Source organism: Kogia breviceps, chromosome 13 (genome assembly GCF_026419965.1).
Source record: "Kogia breviceps isolate mKogBre1 chromosome 13, mKogBre1 haplotype 1, whole genome shotgun sequence".
Taxonomy (NCBI): domain Eukaryota; kingdom Metazoa; phylum Chordata; class Mammalia; order Artiodactyla; family Physeteridae; genus Kogia; species Kogia breviceps.
This window is the reverse complement of record NC_081322.1, coordinates 6619383-6646676: the sequence shown is the minus strand read 5'-3', so window position 1 is coordinate 6646676 and position 27294 is coordinate 6619383. Positions and strand designations below refer to the sequence as shown.

The following is a 27294-nucleotide window of genomic DNA, read 5'->3' as shown; positions in this document are numbered from 1 at the left end:
GCTCTGTAAAATGTAAAGGATCGACCGTGATACATGCCTCATATCTCTGGAGAATCCGTGTGGGAAGGCAGCAACATCTGCCTTTGTCTTTCTCAGGCGCCCTCTCATCTCAAAGCACTTTAGCTCTGCGGAGCAGAGAGGGAGTTATTTGACAGGCGTCCCCCATAGCTGGTGACTGCAGGTACAGAGATGTTAGCTAAGCCTTGGGACTCAGACATAGCTGGCAGTTAAATGATGACATGTTTTGGCTCTGGTTCTTAGTGCGATTTGTTTCTCTTTGGGCCTTCTGTTTGCACCTGTATCATGGCCTAACCGGGCTTCACCTCTAGATTTGGCTGACTGTGTACCGTGTGCTACTAGGCAAGAGTGAATGTGTACGCCAAGTCCAGTGCAGCTGCACATTGCCTTCTGGTTCCGTGATGCCCTGATGGGCATGGGTATGTGTTCTGTCAGCTGACTAAATGGTGCAAAGTCCTTAGAACCTCAATGTGAGCAAGTTACATGTTTAAAACGTAAATAAACCGGCTTTTATTTTTAGTGGTTTACTGCTAAAAAAGTTTTTGCAAGGATTCCACAGAAGTGGGTGGAACTGATTGCTGATAAATTGGTCGAAGGGATGTGTGAATACTCTTGTGTGTAGTTTGCATTTGGCCCTTAGAGTAAAAGCCATTAGTAGAGCTTTCTTTACTGGTATGGGTAGCACATGCCTGAGGTGAGAAATAGTTGCCTTATAGGGCTGAGTTTGTCAGGACCTAATTTTTAATCAAAATTGTTTTAATTTGAGCCCACTTTAATAGAATTGAATTGTGCTCATCTTGTCTGGGGACTCTTAAAGACGTTTTATAGTCTAAATTGTTGGAGTGTAATGAAGATAGTTAAAAACTGTATATATAAATAATCACAAATCTAAAAAATTTGAAGCAGTTAATTTTGCCTATTTTTGAAATGCTGAAAAATTCTACACAATGTTTAAATTTAATAGTAGTATTATAGAAAAAAACCCACAGATTTATTGTGCAGTTATGTATTTTTTTTTTTTCTCCAGCAGAAATTTTGGCTGCCAGATTTCTTAATTGGTGGCTCGTTACTTCTTGCTTTTTTCTCCGGGGATGTCATTAGTTATGCATAGTGAGCATTTTTCATCTCTCTGCAGGTCTGCTCTAGTGTTAGGAAAAGCTGAGCCCCAGCTCATAATATGGAGACATTCTAGTACAAACATAAGAGTTGTTTATTTGATTTCATATTACTTAGCTGTCAGGATAACGAGAGAGAACATTTAACGTATATACCTTTAGAGATGTTTTGAACGCTTTCCAATGACTTTATTTAAAAATTTTGGTAACTGTAAACACACATTATAATTTCTTTAGGAGCAAGTGCTTTTTGATAGTAAACGGACTTTCTATCATTTGGAAAATTTTGTATTTAATACACTGTTCATCGTTAATGTATTATTTTGACCCCAGCTGATAAGGCTTTTCGAGACATGAAGGTGCTCAAGATGAGTCAGTCTGTCATTGTATCTGGAGAATCAGGAGCTGGCAAAACGGAAAATACAAAATTTGTTCTAAGGTGAGGAGTGTTTAGCTGACCTAGAATATTTTGAGCAGGTTGATTTGTCTTAATTGTGGTAAAAAAAAATATGTAGCATAAAATTTACCATCTTAACCACTTCTAAGTGTACAGTTCAGTAGTGCTAAGTACATTCACATTGTGGTTCAGCCAGTCTCCAGAACCTTCCATCTTACGAAACCAAAACTCTGTACCCGTTGAACAACCCCCCGTTTCCCCTGACCCCAACCCCTGGCAACCACCATTCTACTTCCAGCCTCTACGATTTTGACTACTCTAGATACCGTATATAAGTGGATCATATACTTCTTGTTTTTCTGTGGTTGGCTTCTCCCCCATAGCATGACGTCCTCGAGGTTCATCCACGTTGTGGCATGTGTCAGAATTTTCCTCCTTTTTAAGGCTGAGTAATATTCCCTCGTGTGTATGTATCACATTTCGTTTACCCATTCACTCCTCAGTGGGCACTTGGGTTGCTTCCATCTCTTGGCTCTTGTGAATAGTGTTGCCATGAACATGTTATGAGCCAAGAGTTACAAGGATCTCCTTGAGATTTGAACCCATTGACTTTGAATACTCTTGCATGCTTTATGCCATAGTTTGAAATGGTGGGCTCTTATCCCTTTTACAAAAACAGACATGTGGAAGCTAAGCTGCAGATTGTTGAAATCTACCTCTGACATGGTGTTCTCATAAGGATCCTGGAGAAGACCAGTGCTGGTTAGGCAAAGGGAAATCTTGGAATGTTCCTTCAAAATCTAGCCTTTACGTTATTTTTTCAATAGTCCTGCCATTAGAGTGGTTGAAACCATATTTTAGCTTAAGTTTATGATGACTGGCCTTCTTATTTCTACCTCCCCACACCCCTCCTCCCAGTGTCAAAGGTGAATATTTCTGTGTGCAATGTGTGGCATATTTACAACTAAATAGTTGGTTAAAATCAGAAAATTCCCCAAAAGTTTTTAAAATAATGCTGATTTAGATGTTAAAGGCCATCCAAATAGAATTTTAAACGTTTAAAAAGCTATAACAGAGTAGTAGTTGCATTTAAATATAAAGTTGTAATTTTTAAATAAGCCATTCCAGTACATGATCCAGGTTTAAATTTTAGATGTATTAAATAATATTAAAATTAGAAAGGTAATGCATGCAATATCATTCTCATCCAGCATTTTTTTAATCCTGTATTTTAAACAGATATCTGACTGAATCGTATGGAACCGGTCAAGACATTGATGATAGAATTGTCGAAGGTATTGTTAATTTTTAAAATTCTTATTTTCCATTGTTAGATATGTATTGAAATTAACTTAGAAGAATCATCTAAGTGGTCTGGAGTGTTCTCCAGGAGATCCAAAAGACTCTCCCATCTCCTACAAATCTTTGCTCAGATGTTATCTTCTCATTTACTTATTGTCTGTTGTCCTCTCCCTACCCCCGACCCCATGTATGTGCTAAGAGGGCAGGGATTTTATAATTTTATATATTCCAAACTCCTGGAATAGTGCCTGTTACATAGTATATGCTCCATAAATATCTGTCGGATGAATGAGAGGAATATAAGAAGCCCTCCTGCCTCCTGGTTTTTTTTTTTGTTGACCTTGTTTTTGTAAAGGAGAAGGGGAGAGGGTTATTTGGAAATGAGATGAATGAAAGAGTACACTTGGAAAGCAGGAGTCTGTAAATTGACTTCCCTGGGCTGTCAGTGCTTTGCTCACCCCTTAGAGACGTCTCCGATCCTGTTTGGTCTCCGCTGCCGTCACGCTGAGGCTGCAGCAGCCTCGTGCAGCACAGGTTCCTCTCTGGTCTCCCCTCTTATGGTCTCGCTGCCCTTTAACCTATTCTCTGTGTGGAAGTTGGAATGACCTCTTTTGCTCTGAGCCCTTTATTGGCTTCGTATGTCTCTCAAGCTAAACCCCCAAGTTCATGTCATCACCTCCAGTGCTCTGTGTGGCCTGCCCCACCTCCTCTGGTCTGATTGAGTCGTTCCTCTGCAGCCTTATGCTTTAGCCACATCGGTCTCCTTTTAGTTCTTTGAGGTGTTTCAGGCCTCTTTGGACACTCTTCTCACCCCGTCAGTAAGTATTTAATAATGATGCTGATACTGACATGTGTGGGATGTGTTAGGCGTTGTCTGATTTGCTTAAAATCTGTTACCTAACTTAAATCTCCATAGAATATGAGGTAAGTGCTATTTTATCCCTGCTTCACAGATGAGAAGCTAAGGTAGAAAGAGTTTAAGTAACTTTCTGAAGAGTAAATAAGCTCATCAATTGTAGAAATGGGACATAAACCCAGGCATCTTAACTATATGCTCTACTAAGTGCATATTTTAATATTCTTGACATTTTAAAGAAAAATTCCAGTTGAACAAAAATTTATCAGGGGCCTTTTATGTTCGTGCATTTCGCTATATCATGGCAGGCAAATGTTACATACATTTTTTTCACAATTATGTAAAATATGCATGTAGATGAATTTAAATTTGACTCTAACAAACATTTTTAAAGTTTGCATCCATAAGGTTTTTCATATTTCTTGATATAAAGAATTTTCTAATTTTTATCTACAGTTCTCACTGTGGTACTGTGACACACCTAGGTAGAGTCACAGTAAAATGCCTTTAGGGAGGGAATCGCCCTTTAAAATTGAATAAATAAATAAAAAACAAATAATGGGTTAGTTTAATAAAATACTAATTAATATTCGGACTTGTTTACTTGAGGTACAGATTTGCTTTGAAACCAGATAAGCCTGGTTTCTTCCATGAGAACGTGCTGTGCAATGTGTAACGTGCTGTAGTTGAGGACAGTTGGAAAGTGTTATTCCAAGTGTCTCTACAGCCCCTTACTGGAGAATAGTTTATGTGAACTGGCAGGGCCATAGAAATCTTTAGGTGGGAATACATGCTAATATGTCTTTTAGTTTTAATACTTTCTTATTTTAGCAAGTGAAGCAACCTGGGAGTGATCTTTAAAAGGGTTTAGTGACTAGTTAAGCTTTCTACTGTGGATAGAATAAGAGAAATGGACTTTAAAAGATTTCATAAGAAATACTATAGCAGTAAATATATGAAGCAATTTATGAGGTTATTGAAGGAATATGTGAGTAAGATTGACACTCATCTGGTATGCTTATAGTTAAGACTAGTGAGTACCAGAATAGACTGTAGGAGGTCTTTTCCAGTCAGGTAGAGAGAGAGAGAGAGAGGGAGAGAAAGAATGTGTGAAATTATAAAATGAATACAGTTAAAATTTTACATTTGTTCATTGGGATTTCAAGAACTATTGTTCTGAGAAGCTTTCGTAGGTAATTCTGTAAACGCTTATTTGTTAGATTTTGTTGGATGTGCATGTAAAAATGTTAAATCTGGAGGTTTTATTAATATATATTTTAAAATGTAAGTCAACTAATAACTTCTTGCCTGTATTTCATCACAGGAAGCTTGCCGTTTTCTTTACTATCATCACTGCTCTTGTAGGGCAGATGTGAAAACCATGAAATTTTTAGGGAGTAATTTTTAAAGTTGAGTTATAAATTTTGTAAACTAGTGAATTTTGAAAATTTAGTCTTTCTCATAACACTTACTTTTTTTAAAAAATAAATTTTGAGTAACTTTTCTATCTCTTGCACTTTAATAGGGCCCGAACATAGTGTTAGTCAATAAATATTTGTGGTATTTGACATTACAAGTGAATTCATTCATGTTAATGTTTCTGAGAATATTTTTCCAGTTATTTATGTTTATTAATAAATGGAAGCATACTATTCATATCGCTTTGTAATTTTCCTTCATGCTAACTTTCTGATGGTGTATTTTCATTTCTTTTTCAATAGCTAACCCACTCTTAGAAGCCTTTGGAAATGCAAAGACTGTTCGCAACAATAATAGCAGTCGATTTGGGAAATTTGTAGAAATACATTTCAATGAAAAGGTAAGTGAGAATGAGTTTTGGGGTAATATGTTTGGGGAGTGTTTTTGGAAAATACAGGGTCTTGATAGAATTGGTGCTGTACTTAAACTCATGGCAAATATATTTAAATATTCCTCTTTTACTTTTAAACAGTTGGGATAATATATATGTTCCCTGTGATCTCTATAAATACTATAAACTTAAATTTAGTTATCTGTTTTTCCCCTTTATTTCATAAATTACCACCTCTTTGATAGACAAATGATTATTAGAAAAGATAATTTAACATTGGTAAGGTTATACTTTAAGACTTTAAATGCAAAAACGTAATTTCTCTGTTTTGTTTTTTAGAGTTCAGTTGTTGGAGGATTTGTTTCACATTATCTTCTAGAGAAGTCTAGGATCTGTGTTCAAGGCAAAGAGGAAAGGAATTATCATATCTTTTATAGGTTATGTGCTGGTGCTTCTGAAGATACTAGGGAAAGACTTCATTTGAGCTCCCCAGATAATTTTCGGGTAGGTTGGATGAAAAGAAATTTCATATGGTGTTTGCAAATTGAGTTGCCTTCTATTCTAAAATGTATTTCAGTGGATTTTGATGTCTAGTTGCATATAACTTACATTAAATTCAGTGTAATATGATAGAATGACTTTCGTACTAAGTAGATCTGTATTGAGATTTACTGCTGAGTTTATAACACTATATGAGGCGGTACATAATGGGATAGGTGAAAGGATAGATGCTAAACCCCTTAAACTCAATAAGAAGTTTATAATAGTTCTGTAATGCTAGCTTTAGTGTTACCTTTGACTTATTTGTAAAAAAAAGTTTGACCACTGAATTAATAAAGGACCCCTACTTGTCTTCCTTAATTCAGTTCAACAAATATTTGTTCCTTACCCATTGGGTACCAGGCATTGTGCCAGAGTTAAAAAGATAAATGAGACAGAGTTCTTGCTTCTCAGTAACTTAAATTGATGGGAAACACACACACACAGGCACACACGCACACACACACACAGAGTCTGACTGATAATGTCAAATGATAAGTGAGAGATATGCATAGGGTGCTGGTGATTTTGGAAGAACTTTACTGGAACAGTTGATGCTTGATCAGAATCCTGAAGGATTTTGAAGTGTTAACTGTAACTAGAGGAAGAAACATGCAGAGGTATTCCTGGTAGATGCAAAAAGATGAATAATGAAAGGCAGGAAATAGCTTAAATGGTAGGACAGGAAGGGGTGGGAGGTGAGGCTAGAAAGTTTGGTCTAACTTCTGGGGTGAGTAAGGAGCTGATCGAAGGGCGTGAAGTAGAAAGTTGGATATCAGGTCTGTACTTACCTCTGGGTTTAATGTGGGAAATAGCTTTAAGAAGGTAGGAGAGGGGATGGATAGAAATTGCAGCCGTGGGTAAATGGGTTGGGAACCTGTGGCTTTAGGTGATGTAGCAGTTACTCCGTGCCTGAATTTGTTTTAGCGATGGCGGGGTTACTGAGGAGGGGATGTGTGCAATAGGAGGAGGTAAAATTGACAGGACTTGGAGACTGAATTAGGTAAGGAGAAGGAGGAGTCTGGAATGATTTTCCAAAACACGATTAGGGTAACTGGGTGGCTGTATATACCACGTTGGGGCCAGATGGAAGCGTTATGGCGTGTAGGATGAGTCCGGTTTGGGAGCCTGTGGGTCATCTGAGTGGAGCTGTTTGGAAGACTCTTGGGTGGACTAAGATGAGGTCAGTGCTGCAGGGACAGGTTTGGGGGATGTCAGTCCCCTGGTGGTCGTGAGAACTGCGGCAGTGAGTAGTTGAGGTTGTCCTGAGAGATTGCATAATGTAGAAAAGCATGTGCCAGGATCCAAACCTGAGGTTGTCCAGAGAGATTGCATAATGTAGAAAAGCATGTGCCAGGATCCAAACTCTGGAGTTGAAGAGGATGAGCAGATGAAGAGTTGCCCCAGAAAGGAATCACAAGTGGAGTTGTGAGAGAAGTGCAAGGAAATCAAGAGTGCCAAGGATCACAAGTCAATATCGAGTTTCAGGCAGTGGTGGTGACTGGGGAGCGGCTAGCGTAATGACAGCTTCTCAGCTAGAAAGTAGTGTTCCTGTGTGGGATATGGGAATCACGGGGTGCGGGTAGGCAATGCAGTTTGTATGAAGTTCTCCAGGCGATTCTCATAGTCCTCTTTGGCCAGAAGTCCTCCATTTGGGAATCATGACACACATTTATACTTAATTATTGTTCCGTGTGTGTGTGTGTGTGTGTGTGTGTGTGTGTGTGTGTGTGTGTGTGTGTGTGTGTGTGTTTGCAGCCCGGCTTCTTCTTTATTGCGTCAATCAATTTCTTTTAATGTATATTTGGAAATTTAAAAACTCTATTGTTTTAAAATGCTTTATAACTGCATCTATTTATATAATTCTGAAATGTTTAACCTTCTCTAGAACTCACCAAATTAATTGGAATTTGAAGTTAGTTGCCCACATTATCTTCATGACAGTAGAAGAGGCATTTCTCTACAATGATTTTTAGAAAAGGAATATAAATTAATATGAATCATATAAAATTTAATAATGATGATGTGGCTTTGTCAGCACTGAGTTAATGGTAAAGTGATATGACTGTTCTTGTCTTAATATAGCATTTCTTTCTACTTGGGGGCTTGGGAACATAGTTTCTGTGTCTCAGAATGTACAGTCTTTCCTGGCACAGCCACTGAAATCTTAAGGGGACAGCCACTGAAATGCTTTATCAGGTCAGAGAGTTTCTTGTCTCTGTGGCATGAACTGGGAGAGTCCTTTCGGTGGTAAGAGGGAACTCGTGGAACAGCATTACCTTTCACCCCCAAACACCTGCCATCTTGGATTTTCCTCTCAGGCAGGTGTACACACACCTCTGTGTTCCTTCCCCCAAATGATTCTGCCTTAGAGTGACTTAAAAGTGTGTTGGTCATTTCAACAGGTTTTTCTCGGGTTTAGTTTAGGCCTCCAGTTATAACTCAGGGGTAAAGTTGTAAAGACAAAGGAGAAACTCTACAGCAGGGTGAACGCTTCCCCCCACCCCCGTTTTTTTGGTCACTATTCTATCCAAATTATTATGTAAAGAATTGTAGAGATACATCTGTTTGAAAACACCCATATTAACTCCACATGTACTTTAGAAAATAAAAGGTTTAAAATGCTTGCATTATTCAAAAATTTGAAATATTTTTGTACATGTTCCATGGAAGCATTCGTTATAGTCATGCAAGAATCCTTGAATATAAATAAAGCTTGGATAGAATGAGAATGGGTGACAAGAATAGTTATAGCTTTCTAGTTACAGAAAAGTTAGAAGAAACAAGTATTTTTCTTAGGTTTTTTTTTTTGGTGGTACGTGGGCCTCTCACCGCTGCGGCCTCTCCTGTTGCGGAGCACAGGCTCCGGATGCGCAGGCTCAGCGGCCATGGCTCACGGGCCCAGCCACTCCTCAACATGCGGGATCTTCCCGGACTGGGGCACGAACCCGTGTCCCCTGCATCGGCAGGCGGACTCCCAACCACTGCGCCACCAGGGAAGCCCTCTTAGGTTTTAATATTAAGTCCATCTGTCCAGAAGCCAAGTATTTGATAAAACAGTCAGGGCAGGTGGATAAAACTCTTGCTAGCATAGAAAATATTTGTTTTGGCTCTATATAATTAAGCTACTATTATGCTACTAAATAAAAGAGCTCTGTTTTGAAATAGTCAATTGAAAATGCTTATCAATATTATCCCCTCTCCCTTCTATTTTATTCTTTCCCCCAAGATTCTAGGCTACAAAGAAAAATTCATTGCATATTATTTTCTGGTTTTAACTGTATTTTAATATTTCACTGTTATGGGGGGAGATAAATGCATTGATCATCTAAAGTATTAATTTATCCCTAAATCATTCAAAGTTTACTGTAAATTTTTTCTTGGTATATAATATGTTATCGATGTATTTAACCTTGGAATTCATGCCATGGGACAGTGGAATCCTAGTGACCTGATTTAAGAAAAGCTGAGATGTTTAAAAAATTTTCTCATCCTGTTCCCTGTGCATGTCCTTCCTGACTGACCCCCACCCCTTAAATGTGGGTAAAAGATTCTCTTCAAGACCAGTATATTATTTTCTTCTCAGCTGCTTCCCTTATTCTGTGTTTTCAAAGCACTTAGCCTTTAAAGGCTTCTGGTCAGGAAAGTAAATCATTGAGATAAAAGCTGAAATTGTTATCTGAATACCTGTGAAGGTTCCTAAAGCAAGTGTTGTAATTTATGTACAATTAGTGTTAACAGTATGAAAGGCATGTTTTGAAGGACTGATTGTAAAAATCACGAAACTCAAGAATATTATTTTGTTAATTATTCAGAATTTAAAATATTACTCAAAATATTAAACCACAATGTGGGTCCTTATTTGAGACTTTTTACAAATTTAGTTCATATCTTATGAACTGTATTTTCAATAAGATTTAACCCTGAAAAGATTTAAAATTGCTACCTTTGAGATGTAAATTCGGGGCCTCAGACGTAAAACTGGGGTCACTGACGTAAATCTGGGGCTTGGACATGAACCTGGGGTGCAGACGCCTGTCAAGCCCAGGAGGAGTCCCTGGTGCGCTGGGTGGCGTGGGCGGCGTACATGGTCCGGTTCTGACCCTGAGGACACCAAGCTGCCCTGTGTGCCTCAGGCCACCACCCTGCCCCTCCAGTGACTCCAGGTCCCCATCACCACACCCCAGCCAAGCGGTTCCAGGGATTTGGATGTCCGTGTCTTTGGAGGACCATGACTTTGCCTGCCACGTGCTTGCAGGATCTTGGTTCCCAGGCCACAGGTTGGGCCTGAGCTCCTGGGGTGTGAGCTCCGAGTCCAAACCGCTGGACTAACAGAGAACCTCAGATGCCGGGGAATATCAATTGGAGTGTGGCCTCCTGGAGGTCCTCATCTCAGCATCAAGACGCAGCTGCATCCAACTGCCTGCAAACTCCAGTGCTGGACGTCGCAGGCCAAACAACCAGTAAGACAAGAATACCGCACCACCCATCAAAAAAGATGTGAAGCGCCAAAAACATATGTTACAGACGAAGGAGCAAGGTAAAAACCTAGAAGACCAAATAAATGAAGATGAAATAGGCAACCTACCTGAAAAAGAATTCAGAGTAATGATAGTAAAGATGATCCAAAATGTTGGAAACAGAATGGAGAAAATACAAAACAATTTAACAAGTATCTAGAAGAACTAAAGACCAAACAAACAGGTATGAACAACACAATTACTGAAATTAAAAATACTCTAGAAGGAATCAATAATGGAGTAACTGAGGCAGAAGAACAGATAAGTGAGCTGGAAGATAAAATGGTGGAAATAACAGCCAGGGAGCAGAATAAAGAAAAAAGAATGAAAAGCATTGAGGACAGTCTCAGAGACCTTTGGGGCAAATTAAACACACCAACATTTGAATTATAGGGATCCCAGAAGAAGAAGAGGAAAACAAAGGGCCTGAGAAGATATTTGAAGAGATTATAGTCAAAAACTTCCCTAACATGGGAAAGGAAACAGTCAAGTCCAGGAAGCACAGAGAGTCCCATACAGGATAAATCCAAGGAGAAACACGCCAAGATACATATTAATCAAACTATCAAAAATTAAATATAAAGAAAAAAATATTAAAAGCAGCAAGGGAAAAGCAACAAATAACATACAAGGGAATCCGCATAAGGTTAACACCTGATCTTTCAGTAGAAACTCTGCAAGCCAGAAGGGAGTGGCAGGACATATTAGAAGTGATGACAGGGAAAAACCTACAGCCAAGATTACTCTACCTGGCAAGGATCTCATTCAGATTTGATGAAGAAATTAAAACCTTTACAGATAAGCAAAAGTTAAGAGAATTCAGCACCAGCAAAACAGCTTTACAAAAAATGCTAAAGGAACTTCTCTAGGCAGGAAACAAAAGAGAAGGAAAAGACCTATAAAAACAAACCCAGCCATAGAAGTTAATTTACAACTGTATAGATATTGAAAACTCTACAGAGATTTACGTAACTACAGAGGTACACTTTCACACTTGAAGAGAAAATAAGTCATCTTTGGACTGTAAAGCTTTAAGCAACGGTCTTATATTTTCCCTGGAGAGGATTATTTAAATTCCAACATATTAGAGTAGAAATTTTCAAAAAGACTATGTTGAGTACAGAGAGTCGACTGCTTATTTTTTCTGTATGTAAGTACAGAAAATTTGTTTTCTATATCCCTTGTCAACAAAACAGACTTTGTATTTGTAGGACATTTGACCTGGCTCTCATTATGTTGGTGTAAGTGTAAAAACTGAGATGCAAGGGCACAACACACTTGTTATTAGCTATAAGGTAAATAAAAAGAAATCTGCTATGATTCAGAAACCTCTTGTACATTCAGGACAAAAAAGTAAAGACAAATAATAAAACTTCACATTCTGTCAAAAAATTTCTTGTGGAAATTTTCATTAAAATTTTATTATCCTGTAAAAAAACAAAAAAACCACAAAAAACGATTAAGAAAATGGTAATAGGAACATACATATCGATAATTACCTTAAATGTGAATGGATGAAATGTTCCAACCAAAAGACATAGACTGGCTGAATGGATACAAAAACAAGACCCGTACATATGCTGTCTACAAGAGACCCACTTCAGACCTAAGGACACATACAGACTGAAAGTGAGGGGTTGGAAAAAGATATTCCATGCAAATGGAAATCACAAGAAAGCTGGAGTAGCAATAGTCATATCAGACAAAATAGACTTTAAAGTAAAGAATGTTACAAGAGACAAGGAAGGACACTGATAATGATCAAGGGATCAATCCAAGAAGAAGAAATAACAATTATAAATATTTATGCACCCAACATAGGAACACCTCAATACATAAGGCAAATGCTAACAACCATAAAAGGGGAAATCAGAAGTAACACAGTCATAGTAGGGGACTTTAACACCCCACTTTCACCAATGGACAGATCATCCAAAATGAAAATAAATAAGGCAACACAAGCTTTAAATGACACATTAAACAAGATGGACATAATTGATATTTATAGGATATTCCATCCAAAAACAACAGAATACACTTTCTTCTCAAGTGTTCATGGAACATTCTCCAGGATAGACCATAGCTTCAGTCACAAATCGAGCCTTGGTAAATTTAAGAAAACTGAAATCGTATCAAGTATCTTTTCCTACCACAACACTATGAGACTAGATATCAATTACAGGAAAATACTGTAAAAATACAAACACAGGGAGGCTAAAAATATGCTACTAAATAACCAAGAGGTCACTGAAGAAATCAAAAAATACCTAGAAACAAATGACAATGAAAACACAATGACCCAAAACCTGTGGGATGCAGCAAAAGCAGTTCTAAGAGGAAAGTTTAGAGCAATACAATCCTACCTCAAGAAACAGAAAAATCTCAAATAAACACCTAACCTTACACCTAAAGCAATTAGAGCAAGAAGAACAAAAAAAACCCCAAAGTTAGCGGAAGGAAAGAAATCATACAGATCAGATCAGAAATAAATGAAAAAGAAATGAAGGAAACAATAGCAAAGATCAGTAAAACTAACAGCTGCTTCTCTGAGAAGGTAAAATTGATAAACGATTAGCCAGACTCATCAAGAAAAAAAAGGGAGAAGACTCAAATCAACAGAATTAGAAATGAAAAAGGAGAAGTAACAACTGACACTGCAGAAATACAAAGGATCATGAGAAATTACTGTAAGCAACTCTATGCCAATAAAATGGACAACCTGGAAAAAATGGACAAATTCTTAGAAAAGCGCAACCTTCCGAGACTGAACAAGGAAGAAATAGAAAATATGAACAGACCAATCACAAGCACTAAAATTGAAACAGTGATTAAAAACCTTCCAACAGACAAAAGTCCAGGACCAGATGGCTGCACAGGTGAATTCTGTCAAACATTTGAGAAGAGCTAACACCTATCCTTCTCAAACTCTTCCAAAATGTAGCAGAGGGAGGAACACTCCCAAACTCATTCTGTGAAGCCACTATCACCCTGATACCAAAACCAGACAAAGATGTCACCAAAAAAGGAAACTACAGGCCAGAATCTCTGATGAACTTAGATGCAAAAATTCTCAACAAAATACTAGCAAACAGAATCCAACAGCACATTAAAAGGATCATACACCATGATCAAGTGGGGTTTATCCCAGGAATGCAAGGATTCTTCAATATACGCAAATCAATCAGTGTGATACACCATATTAACAAACTGAAGAATAAAAACCATATGATCATCTCAATAGATGCAGAAAAAGCTTTTGACAAAATTCAACACCCATTTATGATAAAAACTCTCCAGAAAGTAGGCATAGAGGGAACCTAACTCAACATAATAAAGGCCATATATGACCCACAGTCAACATTATTCTCAGTGGTGAAAAACTGTAACCATTTCCTCTGAGATCAGGAACAAGACAAGGTTGCCCACTCTCACCACCATTATTCAACATAGTTTTTGAGGCTTTAGCCACGGCAATCAGAGAAGAAAAAGAAATAAAAAGAAATTCAGTGCTTCCCTGGTGACTCAGTGGTTGAGAGTCTGCCTGCCAATGCAGGGGACACAGGTTCGTGCCCCGGTCTGGGAAGATCCCACATACCACGGAGCGGCTGGGCCCGTGAGCCATGGCCGCTGAGCCTGCACATCCGGAGCCTGTGCTCTGCAATGGGAGAGGCCACAACAGTGAGAGGCCTGCGTACTGCAAAAAAAAAAAAAAAAAAAAAAAGGGAATCCAAATCAGAAAAGAAGTAAAACTGTCACTGTTTGCAGATGACATGATACTATATAGAGAGAATCCTAAAGATGCTACCAGAAAACTAGAGCTAATCAATGAATTTGGTAACGTAGCAGAATAAAAAGTTAATGCACAGAAATCTCTTGCATTCCTGTACACTAATGATGAAATATCTGAAGGAGAAATTAAGGAAACACTCCCATTTACCATTGCAACAAAAAGAATAAAATACCTAGGAGTAAACCTACCTAGGGAGACAAAAGACCTGTATGCAAAAAGCTATAAGACACTGCTGAAAGAAATTAAAGATGATACAAACAGATGGAGAGATATACCATGTTCTTGGATTGGAAGAATTCACATTGTGAAAATGACTATACTACCCAAAGCAATCTACAGATTCACTGCAGTCCCTATCAAACTACCAATGGCATTTTTCACAGAACTAGAACAAAAAATTGCACAATTTGTTTGGAAACACAAAAGATCCCGAATAGCCAAAGCTATCTTGAGAAGGACAAACAGAGCTCTAGGAATCAGACTCCCTGACTTCAGACTATGCTACAAAGCTACAGTAATGAAGACAGTAGGGTACTGGCACAAAAACAGACATATAGATCAGTGGAACAGGATTGAAAGCCCAGAGATAAACCTATGCACATATGGTCACCTTATTTTTTATAAAGGAGGCAAGAATATACAACGGAGAAAAGCCAGCCTCTTCAGTAAGTGGTGTTGGGAAAACTGGACAGCTACATGTAAAAGAATGAAATTAGAACACTTCCTAACACCATACACAAAAATAAGCTCCAAATCGATTAAATACCTAAATGTAAGGCCAGACACTATCAGACTCTTAGAGGAAAACATAGGCAGAACGCTCTATGACATAAATCACAGCAAGATCCTTTTTGACCCACCTCCTAGAGAAATGGAAATAAAAACAAAAATAAACAAATGGGACCTAATGAAACTTTAAAGCTTTTGCACAGCAAAGGAAACCATAAAAAGGATGAAAAGACAACCCTCAGAAGGGGAGAAAATATTTGCAAACGAAGCAACTGACAAAGGGTTGATCTCCAAAATATACAAGCAGCTCATGCAGCTCAATATCAAAAAAAACAACCCAATCCAAAAATGGGCAGAAGACCCAAATAGACATTTCTCCAAAGAAGATACTGCAGATTGCCAACAGACACATGAAAGGATGATCAACATCACTAATCATTAGGGAAATGCAAATCAAAACTACAATGAGGTATCACTTCACACTGGTCAGAATGGCCATCATCAAAAAATCTACAAACAATAAATGCTGGAGAGGGTGTGGAGAAAAGGGAACCCTCTTGCACTGTTGGTGGGAATGTAAATTGATACAACCACTATGGAGAACAGTATGGAGGTTCCTTAAAAAACTAAAAATAGAGCTACCATATGACCCAGCAATCCCACTACTGGGCATATACCCTGATAAAACCGGAATTCAAAAAGAGTCATGTACCACGATGTTCATTGCAGCAGTGTTTACTATAGCCAGGACATGGAAGCAACCGAAGTGTCCATCGACAGATGAGTGGATAAAGATGTGGCACATATATACAATGGAATATTACTCAGCCATAAAAAGAAATGAAATTGAGTTATTTGTAGTGAGGTGGATGGACCTATAGTCGGTCATACAGAGGTGAAGTAAGTCAGAAAGAGAAAAACAAATACCGTATGCTAACACATATATATGGAATGTAAAAAAAAATGGTTCTGATGAACCTGAGGGCAGGACAGGAATAAAGATGCAGACATAGAGAACGGACTTGAGGACACGGGGAGGGGGAAGGGTAAACTGGGACAAAGTGAGAGAGTGGCATGGACATATATACACTACCAAATGTAAAATAGCTAGCTAGTGGGAAGCAGCCGCATAGCACAGGGAGATCAGCTCGGTGCTTTGTGACCACTTAGAGGGGTGGGATAGGGAGGGTGGGAGGGAGACACAAGAGGGATAGGATATGGGGATACACGTATGCATATAGCTGATTCACTTTGTTATACAGCAGAAACTGACACAACACTGTAAAGCAATTATACTCCAATAAAGATGTTAAAAATGAATAAATTATCTGGAGATATATATTTTTAAAAAATTGCTACCTTTGAAAAATAGGAAAGCTTTATGGTATTGGTTTTTATGTTAATCATGTAATTTAATCTATTTTCAGGTTACAATTTTCACCATCCCTGCTGTGATTAGTAGGAATGAAATGTTTATGATATATAGAAGTATTGATTTTAATTGAGAGATTAAATAATACTCAGGTTATGTTTAGAAATTCTTTAGAGCTAGCCTTATCTGATAAGTTGTTTTTTCCTTTGTATTATTTTCGTGTGGATCAAATTTGTTAATTGTATTTTAAATTTCTTTGTCATAGTATTTAAACCGAGGCTGCACTAGATACTTTGCTAACAGAGAAACTGACAAACACATTTTGCAGAACCGAAGAAGTCCTGAGGTAAAGTAGCCTTTTTAAAAAAATTATAATCTTTAATACAGAAAAACTGCTGAAAGATGTATTCTATTTTTTATTTTGGAAACCAGGTAAGATCTCTTACTTTTAGGCTTATGCTTAAAAAACCTAAATACTCATCCACACCTCTCGCCGAGAAGTACTTTACCCCTCTTTTGGTATCTGCAGAAGCCACAGGTTCTGGGTCTTCTTGGTGGGACCTCAGTGCACCGTTCTCCTCTTGTTATTTTCCCGGCATGAGGGCATCAGACTGCCTAAGAATCATTCTTTGCTGACATTTTTGAAACTTACTCTCATATTACCCAATTGTGATTAAGTATAAAATATGTCCTTTATAATTTTTTGTCTGTGTCAAGGCTGAAGTAAGCTTTGATGTAGACAGTAAGTAGAGTGAGCATTCTTGTGAACTAATGCTTATGTATTATTTAATATTTCTCTTTAAAACATCATGTTTCTGTAATATATTATGAAAAGTTTTATGTATGGGTCTTACTAAATCATCGTATTTCTAAGAGTAAGTAGATATAATTATACCATTAAGTATTATTTTAAAAACATTAAGTCCTTGATCTAAAAATCTACTGCAACTTTTATAAATTTTAATATGCAGTGTTTAAGTAATAAGTGGGATTAAGTTGTATCTACTCAGGGAACTTAAATTATGAAATACTAAGTCAGGATTAATTATAGGGATTGGTTCATATTGTCTTTATTTTATTAAAAGATTTATATTTAAGTGAACAAGATTTTATTTTACTCAGTTTTTAATGCCCCTGCATTTGTGAGTCAGATGTTTTTGACTACTTTCAAAATGATGAGGTGAATTATATCTTTAATATATTCACAGAAAAGAACAGAAAGCAACTAAAAATTCCCATTAATTTGAATTCTAAGCAGATGAGTCTGCAGTTAATTTTTGCTTAAGTTGACATTTTATTTATCATTTTAGACACAGATGTCTGTAAACTTTATATTATATCCATGGTTGGAACTTTAAGAAGTGACATTAATATTTATTATGGTATCTTCCTTTGTTATGATAACCTATATATATATTTATAAGGTGTCATTGAAATATAGAAATTGTATTATTTCCACTAAGATAATGGGGACATTTCCTGGTGGGATACTGCAGCTATCCCAAAGGAAAAAATATATACATATATAAATTAGATCTTTTACCATGGAAAAAACTGAGTGGAGAGGAAAGAAAACTGGATTTTACTCTGCAAAGAGTAGCAGTCTTTGTGGTGTCTTAGGAAGAAAATGTACACTTTCTGATTCTAGAGTCAACATAGTTTGTTCGGAATCGTATTCATATTACTGGGTTTATATATAAAAATATATAAGTGAATAATGGATTTAATATGTTTAAATTACTTTTTATTGTCTTCTTTATCAGGAGGATGAGGTGATCATTTTGACTCTTTAGAATCCTTTGCCTAGTTCCATTGGCATGTCTTTAAGCTGTGTGTTATTTTTAGGAGAATGCAGTATTTTTAGTCTGCCGTGATAGCAATATATTCATTGACATTTGATTAGAAACAGTTTTTAAATGAAGTAACCGTTCAATTGCAAGACTAAAAATTCTGCACGATATGTGCTTTGTTTTAAATTTGGCTGCATGTGATTGTTTTCTTTAAGAATAAAATTAAATTTCTTTGTCTAGACATTTTCCAGAAATTTTACACATGCATAATTAGACATTTTAAAGACTTGTGTGGAAAGGCAATTACAAATTTAGCTGGGAAGCAATTGGCAACCTGGAGGAAAAAAAAAACATCTACTAGGGGCGTCTTTAATGACCAGTTAATTCTGATGCTGTTACCTAATGTTTGATTTTACTTATTCATTCTCAAGTTCTGGAAAATTGCTAGTCCAATCTTTCTGTGTCCAGTAATTTTTTATTTCCTCCTTCTAGTTTCTGCAGGGCTGACTTTTCTTCTTCCTTTTTCTGAGTTTGTTATAGGTTCTAGTAAATGAATACTTTGGATGCACATTCTTTTAGGAGAGAAAGCAGATTTTCTCTTCATTTTTTCGGAAATGTTTTCGGTCATTGCATAAATTCTTAGCATAAGCATAATGCTTACTAATACACTTTACCTCATATATACTAATACAGAAAAGTTTAAAAATTAATTCCCAGGCTGTGAACTGTTGTTAGCCTCTCCACTGGTTACTGCTGTTGAATATTGGCACAGTTGATGGCAGTTAACCTGAAGGAGTGTAATGCTAAGTGTCAGATTTAAATTTTTATTACAGTGTTTTAAGACCTCAGTTCTTGGCCTCTCACTGCCATGACCTCTCCCGTTGCGGAGCACAGGCTCCGGACGCGCAGGCCCAGCGGCCACGGCTCACGGGCCCAGCCGCTCCGCGGCACGTGGGATCCTCCCGGACCGGGGCACGAACCCACGTCCCCTGCATCGGCAGGCGGACTCTCAACCACTGCACCACCAGGGAAACCCTTAAAACCTCCCTTCTTTTTGACCTAAGGTTTCATGTTGATTCATTTCAACCACTGATATTCCCTTCATTTTCACTCAATTTATATTTTTATGTAATATCCTAGTTTTAGAGTTAAAATTGTAATTAAATTGGAAAACATCTCATTCCATTTTTGACTGAAATTTTTATTGAGATAGTTGTAGAGTCACATGTCATTGAAAGAAATAATACATAAATCCTGGGTACACTTTGCCCAGTCATTCAGTTTTTGAATGTGTTGGAACACTAAAGTTTTACGATTGATACATTTTATTTTTGCATGTTATATAGTGAATAGACGTTGTGTGGTTGTGTTAGTATACTTAAATGTTGTAAACCACAATTAATTGATGTCTTCTTGTTTTGTAGTATCTTAAGGCAGGTTCCTTGAAAGATCCTTTGTTAGATGACCATGGAGATTTTATTAGAATGTGCACAGCCATGAAAAAGATTGGTTTGGATGATGAAGAAAAACTTGATCTGTTCCGGGTAGTAGCTGGTGTCCTGCACCTTGGAAATATTGATTTTGAGGAAGCCGGGAGCACTTCAGGTTTTTTTAAAATTTTCTTGTGGTCTTTTTGTTTTGCTTTATTTTGAAAAGGAGTAAAATTAGAAGTTCTGTCATGTAATTGTCATATGAAAATTTACTCTGTGTGCAGGTTTGTTAATACCCTACATTTCTAGAATATGCTGTATTCTGTGATGAATCTTGCAACTGCAGGATACTGCATTATTAGTTATTATGAGCTCTTCTTGAATAAATCAGTGATACTGATGAGGCATAAACTCGTTCTGTGAAGGATAAGTAATCCTAACTACCAGGGTCATATTTGGTTAAATTTTTCAACTGATATTAATCTTTTCCAGTAAGTGAACATAATAATTCTCTCTACCATCTTTTAAGGTATTTTGACATTTTTCTGGTTCATTGATCTAAACTTGGAATGGTTAATTAGGATAATTGAATACATGAAAGCCCATATACATTGTTACTGGGAAAGGAAAACAGGTTAAACTTGATGCAGATTGAACAGATGATTTAAATGCCTGCACTATAGTAACTTTTCAACTGTATTGTTTCAGTCTCTACGTAAATAGTAAGGTTTTTTTGTATGATCTTAAGTTTGATCCATGAATGTGGGAGTTGGCAGGCTATGGCTCATGGTCAAATCTGACTAGCTGCCTGTTTTTGTAAATAAAGTATTGTTAGAACACAGCCACACACATTTATTTATGTCCTGCCTATGCCAGCTTTTGTAGTGGCAGAGTTGGGGTTGTGACAGAGACTGGATGGCCAGCAAAGCCTAAAACCTCACTCTTTAGAGAAAAAGATTGTTTACTCCTGCAGAAATACATTGTTTAAAAAAGAGTTTTAAAAAAATCGAAAGCACCATTTAATATAGTAGTCAATAACATGGGCTTTAGTGTCAGATCCCAGAAGCTCTCTAAGCCTTGGATTTTTCATTCGTAAAATAATGAAGAAATAATCCATGAGAAGTGTTTTTTCCTAGCAGTAGTTTGCATATAAGGAAAAGGGCACAAGAGGAAGGAAAAAGAACATTAAAAAAAATGTGTCTGCTACATGCAAGACCCTTCATATACTGTGTTTCATCGTAAACATCATAATCATAATCTGAACTTAATAAAGATAATGAGGTAGAGGATATTATCTCCATTTTACAGAAGTAGGACCTGTGCAGAAGTGTAAGTAATATGGTCATTAGTGAAGTTGTAGTTGTGAGAGCCGGTTCTCCCCATGTCTGACTAACTCCAGTACGTGTGATAACTGCCCCTCATTGCCCCCTGTCACTGAACCTTCGGAGCAGATGGAAATCGACAGTCTGAGTGCCTTTCAGACTGAGTGTCCGCGGTGCTGTGATGTCAACATCAGGTGTGACAGAGTGTGGTGTGTAAGAGCACGTGGTCTCGGGCCAGGCTTTTCACCGTGTGCTACCTGCCTGTGTGACCTTGGGCCAGGAACTTAACCTCTCTGTGTCTCGGTTTCCTCACCTGTAAACTAGGAATAATAAATAACAGGCCTTACCTCATGTTATAAAGAGGAATAAATGAGTTAAATATTTGTAGAATGATGTGAATACTTATGTCTGGCATGTAGTAATCACTCTTAAGTGTTTTTAATGAATAAGTAAAATTAAAATGCAGATTACTCCCAGATTAAAATAAAAGAAACAAAAAGAAAAACCAAGCAAAATCAGGTACGTTCTTAGTATGCATTAAAATTGTTATTAGGTTTTATTTTTGAGGGATTTGAAAATGTAATGAACGTTACAGTACATTTTCGTTTGCACCGTAGCATCGTTATACCAAGGGAGCCTGTAGGAGCTCTAAGTAATATACAAAAAAGTTTAGAAGAATTAATGCACAGTTTGGACATGTTGTTAGAAGTGATAGGTGGCATTTTCACACACCTCATGTTATTACCGTGTGGTAAACATGCAGATGTACACAGAGGATCATAAATGTGGCATGATCTAGTTAGTTGCAGAGCACTTAAATGGTCAAAAGGCACATAGCAGATACTCACATTATCTTTTATTTTTCTTCTCAAACCTCCTTCTGTTGAAGGGAAAATGAGCAGGAAGCAGAGCAAATTGGAATGAGGCAGTGAATCCAGAGAATCAATAAACTAGGCTATTTTTATTTTAATAGCTAAGATTTTATTATATTAATCTTTCTTCATCCTTCCTATGACCCTTCCTGTAGGTTCACATGGTTTCTTTCTAATCAGGATTGATTTTTCCTGCCCTAGAGAGCTCAATTTTGGCACGACCTTGCAATTTGAAAAAGCACTGGATATTTGTCATTATTTTATCAGAGAATTTATTCTTCAGGAAATGTTTACACAGCTCCCACTGCAGTTAAAAGTCTTTTCATGATGGAAATGCAAAGAATACCTCTGGGGGCTTCCTATGTTTTTAAAATTCCACATAACAAAAAGCATACATTATTATAGCAGCGAATTTAAAAAGTGCTCAGAGGGCTTCCCTGGTGGCGCAGTGGTTGAGAGTCCGCCTGCAGATGCAGGGGACATGGGTTCGCGCCCCGGTCCGGGAAGATCCCACGTGCCGCGGAGCGGCTGGGCCCGTGAACCGTGGCCGCTGCGCCTGCGCGTCCGGAGCCTGTGCTCCGCAACGGGAGAGGCCACGACAGTGAGAGGCCCGCGTACCGCAAAAAAAAAAAAAAAAAAAAAAAAAAAAGTGCTCAGAGAAGTTCTGTTTTGGAAGGGGAGTGACGTGAAAAGCCTTGTGTTATTTCACCCTTTTGAAACTTTTAAAATACATTTTTTCTGTGCTGGCCTTACATAATTCCTGGAAGTGTGTAAGAAACTTTGCAGAATAGTAAAAAAAAAAAAAAAAAAAACAAGTATTTAAATGAATTAATTATTGTTGGTCAACTTTTTGAGTTATATAATTTTAGATGATGTGTGTGTGTATAAACTAGAAAATAGTAGTAATCTTACTTTCACAGAGTTAAAGGTTTAATATATCTTCTAAGTATTCCTCTGCCCTTATTCTTTTTTTCAGCTTTAGTGAAATATAATTCATATTGAGTTGTGCAACAATCACTATATTCAGTTTTAGACTATTTTCATCACTCTAGATACAAACCCCATACCCTTACCCCACTGCCCCATTTCCTCCCAAATCTCTAGCCTTTAGGCAACCACTGTTCTACTTTGTCTCTGTCAATTTGCCTATCATGGGCATTTCATATAAATGGAATCATACAATATGTGCTCTTAGTGACTGGCTTCTTTCAGTTAGCATAATGTTTTCAAGGTTCACCCATGTTTTAACATGTATCAGTACATCATTTCTTTTTATTGTTGAGTAATATTCCATTGTGTGGATATACCACATTTTGTTTATACATTTGTTATTTGGTGAACTTTTCGGCTGCTTCCACCTTTGGCTATTATGAATTATGCTGCTATAAACATTTGTGTGCAAGTTTTTGTGTGGACATATGTTTTCATTTCTCTTGGGTGTATGCCTAGGAGTAGAATTGTCTGAGTCATATGGTAATTCTATATTTAACCTTATGAGGAATTGACTTTCAAAGTAACTGAAGGGTCTTACATTCTTACCACCCTAGTGCCTGCAAAGTGCTACCTCGTTGTGGTTTTTATTTGCATTTTCCTGATGGCTCATGATGTTGAGCCTATTTTCAACTGTATTGGCCATTGGTACGTCTTTTTTTGAGAAATGACTACTTATGTTCTTTACTCACTTATTAATTGGATTGCCTTTTTATTATTGAGTGGTAAGAGTTTTTTAATATGTTCTAAATAAAAGTTCCTTATCTGATGTATAATTTGCAAATATTTTCTCTCATTCTGCGGGATGTGTTTTTCATTTTTGGATAACGTTCTTTGAAGCACAAAAGTTTTTCATTTCGATGAAATCCAGTTGGTCTGTTTTTTTCTTTTGTTGCTTATGGTGCCATATCTAGGAAGCCATTACCTGGTCCAAGATCCCAAGGCTTTATGTCTGTATTCTTCTAAGAGTTTAATAGTGTTACTCTTACCTTTAGGTCTTTGATTGATTTTGAGTTAATTTCTGTGTATGGTGTGAAGTAGGGATCCCACTTCATTCTTTTACATGTGGATGTCCAATTGCCCAGTGCCATTTGTTTGAAAAGCTGTTCTTTTCCCCAATGAACTGTCTTGACAACCCCTTATTCATATAAGATCTCATGGTTTATTTCTCCTGAGGGCAGTCTGTTAAACAGTTTATTAATTTGTCACGATAAAATTCTCATTACGATTTCATACATTCTTTGTAATTTTGAAATTAGTCTTAAAATGAATCATTTATAAGCACTAAACCATAAAAATGTTCATAAAACGTTTATTATTTTTAATATTAGTAGTAATAAGATAATAATTATCAGTACCTTCATATAGTGCTTATTATGTACCAGACACTATTCCAGGCACTTCACGTATATAACCTTATTAATCTTCATAACAACCGTATTAGGCTGGTACAGTTATTATCCTCATCATACGGGTGAGGAAACTGAGTACAGAAAGAATAAGAAACTCGTTCACGGTCACACAACTAGTAAGTTGCAGAGCCATCACAGCCCCGAGTCTAAGCACTGTCGTATTCTGTCTTTCCAGAAAAAACTGTTTGAAACCATAAAGAGAAATCTATAGATATGATGTACAGGAAATAACCGTGGCCGCCTCACCCTCTTCCTTTTCCTTTGTCCCTGAGCCTCACAAGTTACATGCATGTGCACACACACACACCCCCACACACACACAGACAAACGTCCACGCCCACACTGACCTACTTCAGTGCCTCACAACATCTGCCACTGAAATTACTCCTTGATGTTTTCGGCAGTCGTATGATTTTAGTGATGAGGCGCTCTTGTTATTCCAGAGATTTATTTTAATATATTAACAAGGATTACAATCTATCATTAGCATATTTTGCCTGCAGGGGCATAAACAATGAAACCGTGACAGGCTAAAATTGATGAGCTGAAAGGATTGTATCATGGGCTGCCCTGAGTGAGGGTCTCCCACTGACCTTGGCAGTGGAACAAGTGCCAAGGGCGGGGAAACAAGTGAGGTGAAATTAAAAGTCACAGCTAAGCCTTGTCTAGTCCATAGTTTTCTGTAAGTGAAGTGTACATCTAAGAAATGCATCTTGAAAATCTGGTTTACATAATGTGTATTAATTTCATACTGAAATGTGTGTTCATCAGGTGGCTGTAATCTGAAGAATAAATCTACTCAGTCATTGGAGTATTGTGCTGAATTACTGGGTTTGGATCAAGATGATCTTCGTGTAAGTTTAACTACAAGAGTCATGCTAACAACAGCAGGGGGCACCAAAGGAACAGTGATAAAGTAAGTTCCCCAACTTCATTGCTCTGTAAAAATCCTGCCTTGTGGGGAAAAAAGCCAGGTCCTCTATCGTTTGCTGAATAAGGCAGACAGTGAGTTCTAGTGACATATTTCAAAAATTTTTCAACAAATTAAAAAAAAATAAGGTTAAAAAGATCTTTTAGCCACTCAGAAAATTCGGTAACTCTTACTTTGGGAAGTAGTAGCAAGGTATGCTTAGCCTGATTCTTTGCTAAGCCAACTCCAAATTATTCTTATGAAGGAAAATCTCAGCGAGGAGGATGTAGAGTAGTGCCCTGCAGTTGCGTGGTTCCTTGGAGAGATTTCTGGAACCCAAGGGAAGGCTGGTAAAAGCACAGGTGGGTGGTCCTCAGCAGGCACGTCCTCCGTTTCCCCTGTGTTCCAAAGCAGTTCTTTTTCGTGTCTTCAGTATGGCGTGTCCACATGAGAGTCCCTTTAGGAAAGGGTTCCGTTACAAGAAATTTAGGTTGGAAAATCACTGTTTAGAAGGGATTCAAGTATTGGTCTGACCAGGGTTACTTCCAAATTTTGATAATTTTTTCTGGTATTCCCACAGGGCCTCACGCTTTATGACAGCATTTAGCACAGTGTTTGGAAATTCTTGCCTGTGGCAGCCTCTCTTCATCGGACTGTGTGTCTGTATCTGCAGCGTCTAACACTGTTGTACCATGTAGCTATTTATATGAAAGAGTAGAGTTGGACAGTTTGGATTTTAAGACGTAAACATTTTTTTCCTAAACAGTGTTAAGCAAGTTTCTGACCTTTACAGTGGTCTTGAATTAAACACAATTTCTTTTGCATTTAAGAAAGTCACATGGACGATTATTCCTCTGAATAATTTTTTTATATATTCAGCATGTACAATGAGGTATAAATTAAGGTTAAAAAGAGTTTTTTTTGTTTGTTTGTTTGTTTGTTTTTTTTTTTGCGGTATGCGGGCCTCTCACTGCTGTGGCCCCTCCCGTTGCGGAGCACAGGCTCCGGACGCGCAGGCCCAGCGGCCATGGCTTACGGGCCCAGTCGCTCCGCGGCATGTGGGATCCTCCCGGACCAGGGCACGAACCCGCGACCCCTGCATCGGCAGGCGGATTCTCAACCACTGCGCCACCAGGGAAGCCCTAAAAAGAGTTTTTGAGCCTAATGTTCTTTTACTCAGTGATCGATTTTTAATCTAATTATCTTGTAGATAATTCTCTTGTATTCTGCTTAGCCCCGTTTATCTGTCTCTATTCACGAATGACATTTTGTAACTATTTATTTTGCTCTTCATAGTGAATATGTACTTAGTTCTTGGGAATACGGCATTATTTCCATAACATATTACTATGAAGAATTTCTGTTGGTACGGTCTTCTTTTACAGGGTACCCCTGAAAGTGGAGCAAGCAAACAACGCCCGGGATGCCTTGGCAAAGACTGTCTATAGCCATCTTTTCGATCACGTGGTCAACAGAGTAAATCAGTGTTTTCCTTTTGAAACATCATCCTATTTTATTGGAGTCCTAGATATTGCTGGATTTGGTAAGTATAGTTTTGTTTGTGAGTTTGTATGTGTTTGATATTTTCACACATATTTAAAATAAAATTTTTAAAACTTTTTTTCCCTTGTAATACCTTTCACTTGATATATTTCCAGTTGTATGTCCATGCCACTGTTTCATTTCATAATACAATTTAAGTAGGAAGCTAATGCTTCAAAAAAAAAAAAGGAAAGACTCATGGATTTTGGTCACACTGATGCTTAAATTAAAACATGTTGATTGAAACTACTATAGGTAGAGATGTCTGTGTACTCTTAAATGGGTAGAGTTGATAAAGGTGAAGTCTTGAGTGCTGCTGATAAAGAGAGTTAAGTCATTAAAACCATTGGCTCCAGCCAATGGACCTGGGTACAGGTTGACCTAGCACACAGGCCAAACTCATTACTATGTGTAAAAATTCATCATTACTGTTAGTTGTCACCAGATAGCTATTTCCAATTAATTTCCACCAAATGAGTAAGCTCTCAAGATAAATATTTGAGAACAACTGTGGAGGTGTATAACCAGAAATGAAATGAGTCACTGATATCTGAATGCTGCTTTGTTTGGAATTACT

General features: G+C 37.5%; 1 protein-coding gene across 4 annotated transcripts in view; it reads left to right on the top strand.

The window, feature by feature from the left end:
• Positions 1–27294, top strand: part of MYO6 (myosin VI) — a 145708-nt gene that overhangs the window by 70109 nt on the left and 48305 nt on the right. For all 4 annotated transcript variants that reach the window (XM_059083087.2, XM_059083086.2, XM_067011286.1 and 1 more), the window contains exons 6-13: positions 1467–1572; positions 2770–2825; positions 5410–5507; positions 5838–6002; positions 16715–16795; positions 19664–19844; positions 25037–25181; positions 26561–26718. In XM_059083087.2, coding sequence (XP_058939070.1) covers positions 1467–1572; positions 2770–2825; positions 5410–5507; positions 5838–6002; positions 16715–16795; positions 19664–19844; positions 25037–25181; positions 26561–26718 — 990 coding nt within the window. The remainder of the gene's footprint in view (positions 1–1466; positions 1573–2769; positions 2826–5409; positions 5508–5837; positions 6003–16714; positions 16796–19663; positions 19845–25036; positions 25182–26560; positions 26719–27294) is intronic.